We start from the raw sequence: 15,834 nt of genomic DNA on the forward strand, positions 1-15,834 counted from the left end.
CAGGTCCATCAGATGGCGTCCTCTCTGGAATGTTTACCGCTGCTGCAACAAAAAAAGGCTTTGTGATGTGTATGTGTGTGTGAGAATTTATCAAAAATTGGAGATCATTTTCTACAAGATGTTTCAGTACTTTCTGTCCCAGCCTTCACTGACATGTAACCTGAAGCAAAGCCCCCCCCCCCCCCACGATCCTGGAAGAAATGCTGTAGTCCATCTTTCATGATTCTGTTTTGACTTCCTCTCTGGCCTCCTGTCATGTGTCTCCGCTGCTAATTGGATGCGTACGCCAGCTCCAGTGACTGTGGCCATACCCATAGTGCGGCTCCCCTCTCTCCCATGATCAGGACAAAAAGGAGGGATTGTTCGCCGTCAGTTACATCCAACTGATTTCCTCTCAGTCAGATGGGATGAACAGCGGCGTGTCTTGTCGATCCTGCACTTACAGAATGTCCTCTCCCGTCTCATCTACCGTCTTCACGCCTCTCAGCTGCACCACGAAGCTACACACTGAATTCTGCTCATTTGCACCTATTTTCTGACTGATTAGACACGATCCAAACCCTTTATATTTGAGATTTTATTTTTTTCTCTACCCTTATAAACTTTAAACATTTAGATTTTTTTTGTTTTTGTCATTGAGAGCTGATTGAACCTTAAACCTGGGTGGGCATGAATACAGTTATAATAAAATCAGTTAATCTTCTATTATATTAAGGCTAGGTAAAGGTAAACCTGTGACAAAATCATGAATAATCTGTTTTGTTTTGTTTTTTGTATTTATACCCTCCATTTTCTAAAATGTGGAAAAAAAGCGACATAAATGCAGAAAAAAAATCCACCATGTTCTGCTTTGACAAGATCCTGTGTGGATGAAATCAGGAATGCAAACACACCGTTACTCATGCAGGCACAGCAAATATTCACACGTGATTTCCCAAAGTAGCACAGACACTTTTTTTCCTTCTGTTTTTACTATGAACACTTTTATTAAAGGGATCACAGGCAAAAATGGTCATCAGCAGAGTCACACACAGGATTTCCTCTCCATCAACTCCTGCTGACAACCAGCTTCTTCACCTGGTGAGACGCGTGGAACCCAGTGTTTACCCCAAACGAAGAACATTATGTATAGAATGGGATGATACTCAGCACACTGCAGATATACGACGCATACATCCAACTTCCAGCAACGTCTTGCTTGTACTCACTCAGCAAAAAAAAACTATTTTTATGCCACGTGACATGTTTTTATTATTAATTACTGAAATAACTGCGTGCAGTTCAGGGTTATCATACAGAGTAAGGAGTAGAAACACAGTGGGGAATCAGTTTGACGGTATCTTCCCGTGTTTAGATAAAACTTGTGGCTGAGAAAAGTCAAGTTGGGAGAAGCGATACTGTCTCGGGCTCGTAAGGTGGCAAACGACGTCAGGAGTGGGGAAAAAAACTCATTGGACTGCAAACATTTCGAGATACAAGAGAGTCAAATATGAGTCAACTTAAAACGAACGGACAGGCCATTGATTCTCACTCGCCACAGCCAGGTAAAAATACACCAGGTCAACACAGTTTTGAAAAGGTCAATATACAACCTCTGCGCACGAAACCATCCAGAATCAAAACAAACCAGCTTCGACTGCGGCACATTGATCATGTCCACGTGGTACAGGCCACAGAATCCACGGTACATCACAGGCTCTCTGCAGGAGCCAACATACAGTCAGCTGCTCATAATACAGCGCGCGGTGGAAATTATTAGCAGGAACTGAAGCCTGTTCTTTCGTAATATGTGCATGAGTGTGTTCAGATATAGACGAGCAGCGGGGAGTCTAAAAACTCAAACAGGAAAAAAGAAGTCTTTATTCATTCTGACGCATTCCATACACACACACACACACAAAAAAAAATCACTTTCCCGATTGGTTTGGCAAGGCGCTCTTTTAGCAAAGAAAATCTTAGCCGACCGTAACGGAGGAGAGATGACCTGTTCCTCTCTGTCAAAGCCATTCATTCATTCATCAAACCACAAATCGATTGCAAAGACAAAAAAAAAAGAAGGGAGCAGGACAGCTTGTCAGTCAATGTCTATGAAGGTCCATATCCTAGTTGGAACTGCTCTCTGCTGTCTTGAATCACTTCCGTCATTGCACCGCGGTCTGTGCGACGCACATTTAATTGAAACTGTACAGAATACTAAGCTGCCGAGAGTCCGGCGGGAGGGAGGATGGTACGAGAAAAGAAGATAGAGACAGAGTGGAGGGAAAGGTGGTAAAACAGGATCTCCTCGTATTGGTGGAGCTCATGACGTCCTGACATTCCAGTGATGTGTGTGAGGTGTGGCGACACACTGGTCACTACAACATGAGGCGATGGGAGCACAGGAACGGACAGCAGGCAGGATGGATGCAGTGAGCTTCGACTGGTGGTCAGTGATATGAAAGGGTCAGACGGGTGGGTGGGTGGAGGTTCATCGTAAGATGAAGCAGGACAAAGGATGAAGTCAGGGTGGGGTGGGGGGGCTAGGCGACGCCCCCTTCTGTGTCCTATCGGTCCATCTCATCCAGCAGCGGTGTGGCGTCGCCGGCAATGGACATGGGTGTGCTCTCGATCATGGGGCTGGGGGACGGCCGCGGCGTCATCCTCTGGGTTTTTTTCCGCCCTTCTGCTTCTTTGTCCTTCAGCCACTGTTCGGCCATCTTGCCCCAGTCCACCGCTGAGGCGTTGCTGCCGCTGGGCCTGCAGGACAGAGGAGGAGGGGTTTTGTTAAGAGACCACATCTGAAGGAAACCTGAGGTCTAGCACCCCCTTGTGGCGGACAAGCTGCATTCACAAAACAGTTGATATTCACAAGAGTTTTCACAAAGTTTTTCTATAAATTCTGCGTAGTTACTTTGGCTGCGGCTGCTGCGGCTGCTGCGGCTGCTGCTGCTGCGGCTGCGGCTGCTGCTGTGGCGTCCGCCCTCGGGACGAGGTGGAGGAGGACGGCGTGCCGGAGGAGTGTGCGTGGTGACTGCTGTGATGACCGTGGTGGCTGGCGTGTGCGACGTGGCCTGCGTGTGGGTGGGCGTGCGAGGACTGGGGGGTGGTGCTGGTGTACTGCGGCGTGCCCAGCGCCTGCTGACTCGGGGTGGTGTAGGAGTAGCTGGGCGTCATCATGGGCGTCGCGATGGGCTGCTGCGGCGTGGCAAACACCTGCAGAGAAAAGACGTTTGGAACCAACGGCAACTGAAGATTTACTCCAGTGAATCGGTGACACTGATCATCTCTTCGTCATCAGAGAGGAAGCAGCCCCAGAACATGCTGCTTCAGTTTACAGAGTATTGGCTGTGTCATCTTGAAAAAGTTATGATTACTGATTACGAGTTACTCCTTTACAAAGGAAATCAGTTACTTTACCGATGACTTGTTTTGAAAAGTGACTACGTTAGATTACAAGTTTTTATTATTACTGGTATTTATTTACTCAGTGATATAGTAGTAATTTGTACTGCCTGCCCTACGCGTCCTTTGAATTGACCCCCGGGGACAAATATAGTCTTTTACTGATTGGTTGTAATCTACTGAGCCAGGAGTATCTGCAACATGAAAATCTGTCCTCACGTGATAAGCAGACGAGCTTCCTCCGCCCCCTCCTGTGCTGCCGCCGTAGCCGTACTGGCTGGAGCCCCACTGCGCCGGGGTGGTGTTGGGGTTCTGGCCCTGACCTGTGACTGCGGCGATGGCGTTGAACATCTGAGAAGTCATGTTGCGCGGGAGGGAGTTGACAGCTCGTGTCAGGTCTGGGGAGGAAGGAGGCAATGACTTATTAACAAGGGGACAAAGGCACTCTGAGCGTGTGCAAAAGAGCAGAGACGCACCTGCAATATTGATATTAGCTGGGGTGGCGTTCAGGGAGGCGGGGGTCCTTGTTCTGCTGCTGTTGCTAGGGGTGATACCTTTGACAGGAGCAAACCAAATGTTCATCAGCCACAGCATATTTCAACAGATTTGAAAGAAACGTTTGAAGTTACGTGTACGGGGCTTCAGTACCTGGCACAGGCTCTTGGTAATGGTCCTTAAACCAGCGGAATAACCCGTTAACAGTTGGGAATATCTGCGACCGGTAGCGGAAACCATCCGGGGTGATGGTCACGTACTCAATCCTAGAGGAAACACAAAAAAGTTTATATTCTCAACAAAACTAATTGGAGTCGTGGAGAGTGGTTGGTACTTGTGTAAAACTTTACTTATTGGCTGCAAAAAAAAGTGATCACCAATAACTGGTACAAACCTGAACCTCCAAGCCTCAAACAATGGATGGATGTGGTTACAGGATTATACACAACGGAAAACAATTACTTTCCCCATAAGAAAGAGAACTGACTGAAAAGTAGAATAGGTTTTCTTCAAAGGAAGAGGACACTGCACAGTTGTGGACTCCCTACTTCAATTAAATTCAGTATGAATACATGTGTATCCCTACTATCTTCTGTTAGTTTTGTTAATGTAATAAAATGTAGAAATGTTCAACATAAAATAAAGAGATACGAAAAAAAAAAGAAAAGAAAGAAAAAGGAAAAAGTCACAAAAACGTATGGACCTGATCCTGCCATTTCATGTCAGCTCCACAAACTTAAAAACTGTAAAAGTAAAGCTCACCGAGGTTTTCCGCGGGGCTGGTAGCCGAGAATGAATTTCCCCGGCAGATCTTTACATGCCGAAATAAAGTAAGGAATAAAAGTGGGCTTCTCCCTCTTTGTCCTGACCAACATCTCCTCCATTTTCTGTATCAGGGAAGAATCAAATGAACAGCACGAGATGAGTTGGATCTCCTTCAGTAATAAATACGGTGGAACAGGACAAGGAGTCCATACCTCTTTGCTTCCCCCGTTGCAGTCGTGGAAGTACTTGTGTCCAAGTAAATCCCGGGCGAAGGAAGCCATGGGCTGAATGTAGCGAGCAATGATTTCATCTAAATCTTCAAACTCCTGCAGATGGTATGAAGACGGATCGTTAAAAAAACCCAAAAACATTACAGAACACTCTTGTGATGATTATTAAAAGGAGATGACAGCTCACTTCGTTATTGATCCAGAGCCTGCGCCCCAGGCTGAAAGCGTTCTCTTTGCCTTCTTCCTTCACGTCAACATGTTGGTAGATACCATCTGCCACCTGAACAACATCAGACACTTTGCATCAAACCCTGTCTGAACGTCACTTCATAAGTTCACTCTTGATGAATTTCCATTTGATCTTTCGTCAGCTCTCTGCATCAATCTCACTTTCACCGGCACTACAAAGCTTCTCGCCGTCCTTCTCTTTGATTCAGGATATTTTCTTTAATATCCAGTTTCTCACCTTCCAGGTTACTGTGAGGTGGTTTTCTCCTTTGCTGCTCGGTCTGATGATCAGGTCTCCCTGGTCGAGGGTCTCCATCATTTTCTCAGCCTGGTTGAAGCTGATGTTGTGGAAGTTCAGGTGGGCGATGACGCGCTTTACATACTCTGACAAAACAAGTGGCAAAAAAGATGTGAGGCGAAATTAATCTTGTTCAATAAATATCCCCTAAAGTTTGTATTACCAAGATACCGAGGACTATTTTTTTGTGTTTTTTTTTGTTACACTCACGCGTTCGCTGCTGCTTCTTTTTAAGCTCCTCCTTGTGTTTCTGATCTTCAGACTCGGTGTCAAAGTCGTAGTAGGTGTCTTTAGGCAGCTTCCACTCATTGTTTTTGTCCATCAGGTCGGAGGTGCGACACGTCAGGTCAACACTGAACTTCTCGATGTCGATTTTCATGATGCGGCAGTGAACGGTCATGCCCACCTGGAAGAGGAGAAGAGGAGCCATCGATTAAAACCAGGAAAACACAAAACACACCATCAGAAAACTACAAGCGACTCACCCTGACCCTCTCCTCGGGGTGTTTGACCACTTTGTCACTGAGGAACTTTGTGGGAATAAACCCCTGGACGCCGTTGTCCAGCCTGCTCCTCACCCCAATGGCCTGACCGGGACACGAGCCATTGTCGAAGTGGTTCCACACCTGAACCCAAAGCAAAATGCACATGAGACGAAAAAGGCTGCCAGACATTCATCTGCTTAAGGCACACCGAAAGAAGAAAGAACAGCTGGAGCCATCTGGTACCTCGCTCAGCTCGGGGAAACTGTCCTGCTGGCAGAAGGGACACTGCCACAGGCCCGTACTGTCGTTGCGTATGGCCTGGTCGTAGGTCTCACTCTGTGGCCGGCGGTGAGCAATCCCAGTCACGACACTGGTGATCAGTTTACCTGAAAGAAAAGAGGACAAAAACGTAAACATTGCAATAATTACACAATTGTACTACAGAGCATCAATTTAACATCAGCTTCTTACAGCGAATGCCAAAACATTGGAATCACCCCTGCAAACTGATTATACATAAGTCACCCCAGGGTGGTGAATTGTTTACCGATATAGAAGGTCTCTGGAGTCTCCTTAGTGAGCAGGTTGAAGACCTCCTCAGTGTTGGGGACTCGGTAGGCAACTCTCAGATCTTTATACCTGCAGCTGAGCTCTGCACGGATGTCATACAAGGTGATTCCCTTGTTGCCGTAACCCTACACAGACAAAATGAGGAGTAGAACAGGAGCGATGGTGAATCTGCGTGTGGGAAGGGCTCATGTTTTGCATCCAGTCACCCTCTACGGACAATCTGCAATGGGGCTGTAACAGTCATGTAACAAGCTTCTCGTCAGTTCCGAACAATTCGCCAGGCCGCCCGTGTGTAAAATAGGAGTCTTCGGTTTGTGTGCTGCCCGGCTGTACTGCTGCACAGAAGTACTTCAAAGGCCAGAAAAATGATCCCAATCAAATCACAGCACGTGCAAAAAAAATTATAAAAAAAAAAACTCCTGGTCGAAGAAGCTATTTTTAAAGCTTGCTTCAAACTAGATAGTGGATTTATTTAGTTTGAAATGGTTTTAATTTGAGGTTACTGGATGCATAAACACACACGCACACGCACACACACACACACACACACACACACACACACACACACACACACACACACACACACACACACACACACACACACACCTGTCTTTCGAGCTCTTCAGCAAAAGCATCCAGATCCAGATCTTTCAGACGTTCTGGATTTTCCAGGATCTCCTCCAGAGCCCCAGCTGGGTTAGCATCCTCGGCAGATTCGTCATACTCCAGAGCATCCACAGCCATCTTGCGAGCCCACTCATACGTCTCAGGATGGACGCGAGAACCATCCAGAACCTCGATATATGAATCCGTACTGTAAGAAGAGGGGGGGAAAACAAAAACTCTTAAGGCCCTGTAAGTTGTAAATACCTTAACAACAGTATGTCTAATACAGTCGGAAAGAGTTCAATGATCCAAGTATGAGGTACAAACCTGTCCCCAAGTGACGCCGTGTCAATCTTGATGAACCCGGCACAGTTGATAAAGACTTTGGGTCCCATGTGACACATTGTGACCAGCTGTGTTCGGTTTTCCAGACGAGTGTTGTTCTGCTTCAGAATCTGCACAAACAAAACAAACCCCACGATGGTTGGAACGTCACCAGATAGGCTCTGATATCACACAAACGCTTCTCACGAGAGTCACAGTCCCAGACCTTGAGCAGGTGAGAGCCCTTCCTTGGTCCCAAACCACAGACGTACTGGACAAGACTCTGCGTGTGAGGATGAGCGATGGCCTTGTTTACGTCCACCCCAACCTCATTGACACGGTTGATGAACTCACAGTACAGAGCCGAGATCAAATCGTCCTTGACCACATGCTCCTACAACAAGCAAAGACACACAGTTTAATCATATTCTACCATAACAATACATGTGTACAGGATGAGGGAACCACGTAGATTTCCCATTTTTGTCTAAGATCTCACCTGCAGTGGGTGCAGCTTGAGGCAGAGAATGTCCTCATCACTACTACACACTTGAGCATACTCCACCAGGGGATCTTGGATCTTCCTGGCTATAGATATCGCCTGCCGCAGCAGGGGAGGATAATCCCTGTAATCAACCTGTATAGAGGAAGCAGGGGGTCAGGCAAGTGTGAACAGTCACAGGAAACAATGGAAACGCCGTAGATGTAACAATGAAACCACTGGCATTATTAAGTATCTGATAGGCGTGGTATAAATGAAAGGTATCGAGTGTTTACCTCGGACTTTTTGCTGTTCATGTACAGCGTGGCCAGTTCATTGTCAACCAGCTCCACACCAACGGCAGGAAGAGAGGACTCCTGTTCAAGCTCACCGATCGTCCTCTTGATGTCCTCCATAATCATTTGGGCATCACTGCAAACACACATATACACAGATCAAAATCAGCTTCTTTAAGACCTGTCGTGAGAAAGTCTTGGTGTCACATACAGATGGGAATCAATTTCTTACCGGTTTTCTCCTGCGACAGCCACAACATGAGGCTTCTTACCGGAGAGGAACTTCTTCAGACTTTCAATATCAGTGGCCTGAGGGTGTCAAACGCAAAGGAGAAAACATAATAACAACATATTCGCTAATATAGTTCCAATGCCTAAAATACATCATGCAACAGTAAAGTGAGAGAGTTAGGTTCTCATCTTCTACCTTCTTTGTTCTCTCGTCCTCCCTGAAGGCATTCCGCCTCATCAAAAAGTAGGGCAGACGAAGGAAATCCACCACTTCGCCTTCGCCGTTGATCAAAGCACAGAAAACGGGCGTATCTCTGACAGAGTAGTTTAAAAAGAGCAAACTTTTGAGAATACAGTATCTCCAAACGCGGTTTAATATGGTCAAAACTCAGACATGCAGTATGTCTCACACTGCACGTGCTCTGTAACTGTTTGCAACACATACCTGCTCGGTGCGTAGGCTACACCAAGCACACGGATGCCTTTCCCTTGGTTTTCGTCCATAAGATCATCATCTTCTTCCACCTGCTGATCGGGCCTGTAGGGAGCCACCTTCAGCCAGTTATACAAGCGACGGCAGCAGGACTTCAGGAGGAAATGGGAGAAACACAGTTAGAAATATAAATGAATTACTGATATATCATATGTGGAGCACACAGACATAATAAAATCAACGATTTTAACAGCAGCTGCATTGGGAAAAAAAAAAAGAAAAGCTGTATAATTACCCTAACAATGCTCTCTTTAGCCTCTGCAATCAGTTTGGTTTTAAGCTCCTTTGCCATCTGAGGGTAAAGGAACTCGTTGAGAGCTCTTTCTATGGCCAACGTTCGCTGTCGGTTCCACTCTTGCACCTGGTGACTGAACTCATCTCTGTAGTAGAACTGTTTGATCTCGTCAAAGTATGTCTGGTCCCCAGCATACCTGTGCAAAATAAAAAAACAAACATTTTAATGCGCAGAAGAGACGACAAAACAGTTTGGCCAAAAAAACAACAACAAACCCTTACATATTTGATTATTTACGTATAATCTTTGCTTCAACATCCAAGTTGTTTTTCTACACAGATGCGAGAAAAAGAGACAACGGAACACGTCGGGTGTACTTACCCCTTCACCCCGATGAGATCGATACAGATCTCGATGGAAAGCAGCCCCTCGTCCTCAGCCAGACACATTTTCAAGAACTGATCCCCGTTCAGCTCTTTCACGGGTTTATTCTTGAGATACTTGAAGGAGTAGGCGAAGTGAGCCTCGTCCACTGCCTGTGAGAAGAAATAAAATGGCTCAACGATGTGAGGATGTTTGGCTCCCTTGGAATTGTCGAGGTCTGCAGTGGAACTGGCTCGTACCTCCTTGCCCTTCTTTGTGGGTTTGGTGTTGATCTTTGCTCTCTCTTGAAACGTCTGTCGGAGGACGTGTCTGACCAGAGGCTCGCGGGCAATCTGCATGGCGACCATATATCTGGTCCCTTCCAGGACGGCCTCCGGGGTGGAGAACTGACTGCAAACGTAGTCTTTGGCCAGCTCGACTGGCTCAGCTGGGAACTGCTCTGTCTCGTGACGCTGGTAGCTGTCTCTCAAGTTTTCTCCAAACTGCTCGGGAGTTAATCCAAACTTTTTAGCCAAGCCGTCTGTAGCAAAGAGGACACAGCAAGAACTAATGAAACAGTGACTCCTAAACACATGAGGTGCGGGCAATAAAACTAAGAAAAAAGAGACTAACCCAGCCCGACACTCTGACAGATGCTGTACATATCCCTGCGAGAGGCCAACTTCAGGTCAGGGCTTTTATGATCGCCTTCCTCCTCCACCTCCACCTCCTCCTCTTCACCTAAAGACAAAGTTGTTTAGAATTGTCAAAACAAGCTCAACACAACATAAGAGATATAGTTTTTCTCTTTGATCATCTCAGCCACATCAGTCTTACCATCTTCAGACACTTCTCTGATCTTTTTGAGCCTTTTCTTGCTTGCTTTGGCTGCATTCTGCATCTTGGGAATGTCTCGGCCATAGTACAGCAAGAAGTGATTGTACACGTCACTCAGCTCCTCGAGTGTCTGAACATCTTTCAGCCTTAAGAAGACAATAAAATAGATTTACATTCAATCCGCTTGCTCCTTCCTTCTCAACGACCTGAAAAAGAAATGATGCTTCTCGGCTTTGGGGCTCCAGCGCTACCAAAACGTACCTCTCCATGTCAGAAGTGTCCAGAGGACGGATGCCGTCAGCCAAAGGTTTGTCTGGGTCAGCAGAGATCTGCTCAAACTGGAAAGACTGCATCTTCTGAAACAGACGGGTCAGGTTCTGCTTCCTGGTCCTCAGCTGAGTCCACTGCAGGGTGAAGGATGACGTTAAGATGGTCGTCCATGAAAGCGAACGGCAGTGAAGTGATTCCGGTGGTGAAGGAAATGTGTGTGTAGTACCTTCTCATCCCATTGCCACACTTTCCACAGGTCGTTGATATTTAGCTCAGGTTCAACATATTCCTTTCTGTAGAAAGCGATGAAAGGAACCTGGAAGAAAAAAAAAACCCAACCGTTTTTTTTTACAACAGCATCATTCTTTCGCTTCACAATACTGACAAAACAACAAAGTGACGTTAACAAATAGAAAAAGGCGGGTGACTGTACCTCAAACTGTTGATTCCTCATGAAGTTGAGGGCCTCTTTAATTTTGGCAATGGTGCTGGGACCCTTCCTGCTGAAGTTTGTGGTTGTTCCTCTGTCAAGGTAATCTGTACTTTCCTGTTCAGTGCACACAAAAAGAAGCCGCGTTCTGTTAATATTGGGAGAAAAATCTAAATTGTGTCACAAACAGGAAACAAAATGAAAAACTGGTACGCAGTTTAATTACAAACTTGAAGCAACTAAGAAAAACCTTTACCTGCATAGAAATTGTAAGCGTGGAAAAGCCATGTCTGTAGATCCACTCTGCCTCTTCCTCCAGTTCATCATCCTCAGCAGGTTTAACAGGGACGGATCGTAACTACGGGACACGATAGGAAAAATACTCAGTAAGACGAAAGTATGAAAACTCTAAATGAACGTGTCCAGAAGGACCAGCTGAGGAAACACACCTGGAACCTCTCGGGCATGTCTGTAGAGCGGATCTCGTTGTCCTGGTCAGTCATGTGACTGCTCTCCAGCTCACTGGGCTCATAGATCTCAAAGATGCTCTTCCTCCCCTGCCTCCTCTTCGTTTGTTTCTTGGGTCTGTCCCAACCCTCTTCATCTTGATCTTCTTCCTCCTCCTCTCCCTGATCATACGCGTCTGCGTCAAAGTCGGCAAAGTCGAAGTCGCCGCCAAAAATCTCCTGGGCCTCTTGCAAAGCTCTGTGCAAATATGAACCCAGATTAGAACGAGCGTCTGACTCTCCAGACAATTACTGTAAACTGAAGTCTGCTCGCTCGGCCGACGTCACGACAACACTCACGCATCCGTGTAGCCCGAGAACTTTTTGCCCTTCTTTTTCGTGATGGGTTGGCCGTCATCGTCGACAATAAAATCATCGATATCTGTGAAGCAAAGCCAAAAAAAACAAACAAAACCATTTGAAAATACAACACATTAATATGCCACTGTTTATATTCTGATGCTCGCGCTTTCAATGAATCTAAAAACCCCCATGTAGTCGAACCTGATTCCTCGTCCTCTCCTTCTTCGTCGTCATCGGCATGTCGGAGAGGCTCGTCCACGGCTTCGCCGTCCTCCAGCTCACCCTCAGCATCCCCATGAAAAATCTCGTCGGCGATCAAATCTTTCTCGTCGTCATCCTCCTCGTCATCGTCCAGCATTTTGACACGGTCATATTTCTTCTTCTGTGAAGCGAGACATAAACAGTATAAATCCTACCCGGAAACTTCCCTGATGGAATAGTGAGAAAACAACTGTTCTTACCCTCCGTTTGACTTTGACACCCAAGTTTTCCTCAATGAGGTCAAGGTCATCGTCATCAAGGGTGTCGTCATAAACTGCAAAGATTAAAAGTGTCAGTCAGAGAAAACCGTGTTAGATGTGTTATATATCTGTACACAAACATTAATACTGAGGGATTAAACAAAAAAAAAAAGATTGTGATTTTTTTATTCTATGATATCGGTCTGCATAACTGCAAAAGGCAACTGTTATTAATCATTCTTTCTTCAAAATAAATGAAGGAAGGTTAAACGTTGCACTAGTAGAGAGCTAAAATTAAACCGCACCTGTCCAGGTTAATCCAAGCAATATGTGCGTGCATCTGTCTCTACAACATATGGGGGTGAAGGTGGAGGAACCCACTTATTGCTTCACCTCAACAACAGATGTCAGAAATATGTTAATGGTTTGTCCTGGTTATTCAGAAATAGATCTACTCTCACTGTAAAATGCACAAGTACGTACAAAACATCACATAAGAACATTCTAGAATAAACACGAAAGATTAGATTATCTTAAAATCGCAACTTAGAAATACATTTTTCTTCGAGTCAGAAAACAAGAGTCTTGCTTTTTAAGATTAAGCAGGACATTTTAAAGATTAATGCAATGTCTGAGCTTTCCGACGAGGAAACTGTCGAACAGCCACTTTTTTCTGAATCATCTTAAATCCAGTTCAGAATATTGATTTGGTTGCAGAGCAGATCATGCATCATCATAACTGCAATCAGGCGGTTTATTTCATCTGATCAGGCAAAATGACTCGAAACTATTCGACAAATGCGTTGCTGGAGACCCAATAGGGCCTAAGAGAAGACGTCAACTTAAATTAAATATGGAAAGGAGAATTCTGAATGACAATCCAACTTTTTCACATTCAGAAGGATTGTTTTCACTTCTTGTGCCACTCAAGGAAAAGACCGTTGTATTATAAATCAAAGTAAAATCACTGCTTTTCAACTACTGATTAAGCTGGAACACCACTCACTCACTCACTCACTCACTCACTCACTCAAGAGTGTGTCACACTTTCATTCAGCTCTTATCAATGCTTTTCTCAGCTGAGCTCATGAAGTAATACAGCATCTTGACAACAAACGTCATAATATATACATAGATTCCAAACTCATATAACAACAACAACAACAATACTGAATAAAGATTGTTAGCACATTAATGATAATCATTTTGAAAACCAACTCCAAACTTTAAGTGTTGCAGGGCCACAACACAAACGTTGGCTGTTAATGTTGGTGATACATGGGTTGCAACTTGTATAATTTGAAGGGATGTGGAAAGAGACCAAAAGACAATAAGCCTTTTCATCATGCTCAACACATTTGACCTTGTGACAATTAAATGTGTGGTGCTCTAATTCTGCAACTATAAGAATAACAATAAGACTTACCGCGCTTTTTGCGTCTATGCTTCACCTCGTCTTCCGAGTCACTCCCTTTTGGACTGGCACTTGCTGCTTCCTCTTCTTCCTCCTCGTCGCCATCATCGATGAGCCCACGTAAATTTCCTTGCTCATCCTGATCCTCTGTGTTTTCCTCTTCCTCTTCCTCATCTGTTGAAACATGACAATAAGCAGCTGCCACACAAAATGACAATAACAATACACAAGAAGCATGACAAGAGGAGAACATACCATCCTCTTCCATAAACCTCTGGGTCTTCTTTGGCTTTAGGTCTTTCTCTTCAAACTCCTCCTCTGACACTTCTGCTTCACTCTCAATAAAGTCAGACATGACTGCTGCTCCTGGAAGACAGAGGTTAACATATGATCCCTACAAACATAAAACCAAATCACGCACACAAAATATTTGCACTGTCATTTTCTGATGTACATACAACCCTATTCAGTGATCATTCGAATGTTGATATAGTTCACTCATAAGCATCATCAGTTTGATACAGAAGCTAACAAAAACAATACGCTTACAATGCAGTTATACTTATAACATGAGTTTTTCATCTTCTCTGTCGTCTTCAGAATTAAACTGAGACTCATTGTTATGTGTAATATAAGCTCATTTCTGCAAAATATATTAAATAATCACGTCACAATGATAATCGCTGCACTGAGTAATAACTGAACACAAAGGCGGGGAATTACAGCAAACTGAACACTTATCGAGTAACAGTCAAACGAGTAATGATAGAAGGCTTGTGCCTGCAGCACAAGTATACTTAAATCGCAGATTGTTCAGTTGGAAAGTAATTTGTTTACGAGCCATCATCTTAAGAACACTGTCGCATTGCGCACATAGCATCAACAAATGGCCCAGCTAACACTCCCTACATTCAACCGAACGCAGAATAATTAAAGTGAATGTATCCATTTGTTGTACCCGATGTATTGAAAACGTCCCAAAATCACAACTTTATTGGAATTCTGTCAAGGGAAACGCGAGCGAACGAGTGTGATCAGCAACGAGGCTCAACGGTGCTACTTAGCATCTGAGCTAACGCTTATAAGCACGACTGGTATTTTAGTGTTTAAAAGAAAAACTTATGCACGGCAGTAAGTTAGCTAGTATATCGACAAATAGAATCGAGCCTAAATCACCGCTGTAGAGATTAAACAGAGGCCTTCGGACCTCCTCCGGTGTCAGGCGAGTTAGCGCTTTAGCATGTCGGCTAGCCTAACATTAGCCTCGGCGGTTCCGAGCGTCAGCTCAGCGGCGCGGTGTGTTTACGTCCCCGAGGACCGGGTGAGAGCGGACTTACACGTCTCAGTGCGGCGGTGTAGTCCCAATATACGTGTGGGATAAATTGCACTGTGTTGTGTGTTTGTGTTTCGGAGCTCGCACTGCTAAAAGACCACAGTGCAGCAGTGCTGTGACGACATTAAAGTGATTTTGGAGGTAACTTCCGGTAAAGTCGAGGTGGCGCCCCCTGCAGGTTAACCAGCATTTTGCAAACCCAACCAACTGTCAGTGGCGGCAAGTGACATTTTTTTTTAGGTGGGGTCTTTTTATTATTATTCAGCCAGTGTTAACGTCATTGAAATACAGTGCATTTATAAACCACATTACAACAATCTTGCTTTTTTAAATTGGGAGAGACCTCTGGACCCCTTTTCTCCCGCCTCTCTCTCTACCTCCCTCCTACCCGAACCAGAGTTTGTTTCTTGCCTCCAATTTGTCTGTCCATCCTAAATGTGTTTTTGTGGATTATTGTATTGGCTATTGGCTGCTTTAACAATGCAAATTGTTTGTTACAGCTAAATGATTGTGCCAGCTTGGTTTTGTACAAAAACGCCTGAGGTTTCTCATACTTTTTTATGTAAACAGTTGCATAACAGTTGTGTTTTTTTGGATAAATTTGTGCATTGGTTTGTGCATATACTAATTAGATATGCTTTCTAAATTGTGAAAATGTTTCATTATATGTGTTTGTGGCTCTCAAGATTAAAACATTATACATTTTCCCAGTCAAATTTTGTATTTTTGTTGTTGTTGTTGTGGTTGTAGTTGTTGTTGTTTTAGGGCCAGTGGGATCATCCAGTTTTTCAAAATGAGT

General features: G+C 44.8%; 1 protein-coding gene across 1 annotated transcript; it reads right to left on the reverse strand.

Moving 5' to 3' along the window:
• Window positions 1-1,003: 1,003 nt before the first annotated feature.
• supt6h (SPT6 homolog, histone chaperone and transcription elongation factor) lies at window positions 1,004-14,066 on the reverse strand. Its single transcript, XM_080509346.1, has 36 exons — window positions 13,958-14,066; window positions 13,715-13,876; window positions 12,289-12,362; window positions 12,029-12,209; window positions 11,825-11,906; window positions 11,468-11,723; window positions 11,275-11,376; window positions 11,022-11,135; window positions 10,815-10,904; window positions 10,580-10,722; window positions 10,319-10,464; window positions 10,115-10,222; window positions 9,742-10,022; window positions 9,500-9,654; window positions 9,119-9,314; window positions 8,836-8,975; window positions 8,587-8,704; window positions 8,392-8,468; window positions 8,160-8,295; window positions 7,882-8,019; window positions 7,609-7,776; window positions 7,386-7,513; window positions 7,059-7,266; window positions 6,430-6,577; window positions 6,126-6,268; window positions 5,883-6,023; window positions 5,608-5,803; window positions 5,338-5,483; window positions 5,059-5,151; window positions 4,854-4,967; window positions 4,639-4,763; window positions 4,030-4,142; window positions 3,858-3,935; window positions 3,601-3,779; window positions 2,891-3,192; window positions 1,004-2,736 (listed from the first exon to the last, which is right to left on the reverse strand). Exons 1-36 carry the CDS (start codon window positions 14,055-14,057, stop codon window positions 2,544-2,546), a joined length of 5,274 nt encoding a protein of 1,757 aa, XP_080365472.1. The 5' UTR covers window positions 14,058-14,066; the 3' UTR covers window positions 1,004-2,543.
• Between the last annotated feature and the right edge of the window lie 1,768 nt (window positions 14,067-15,834).

Source organism: Blennius ocellaris (assembly GCF_963422515.1).
Source record: "Blennius ocellaris genome assembly, chromosome: 14".
NCBI classification, from domain to species: domain Eukaryota; kingdom Metazoa; phylum Chordata; class Actinopteri; order Blenniiformes; family Blenniidae; genus Blennius; species Blennius ocellaris.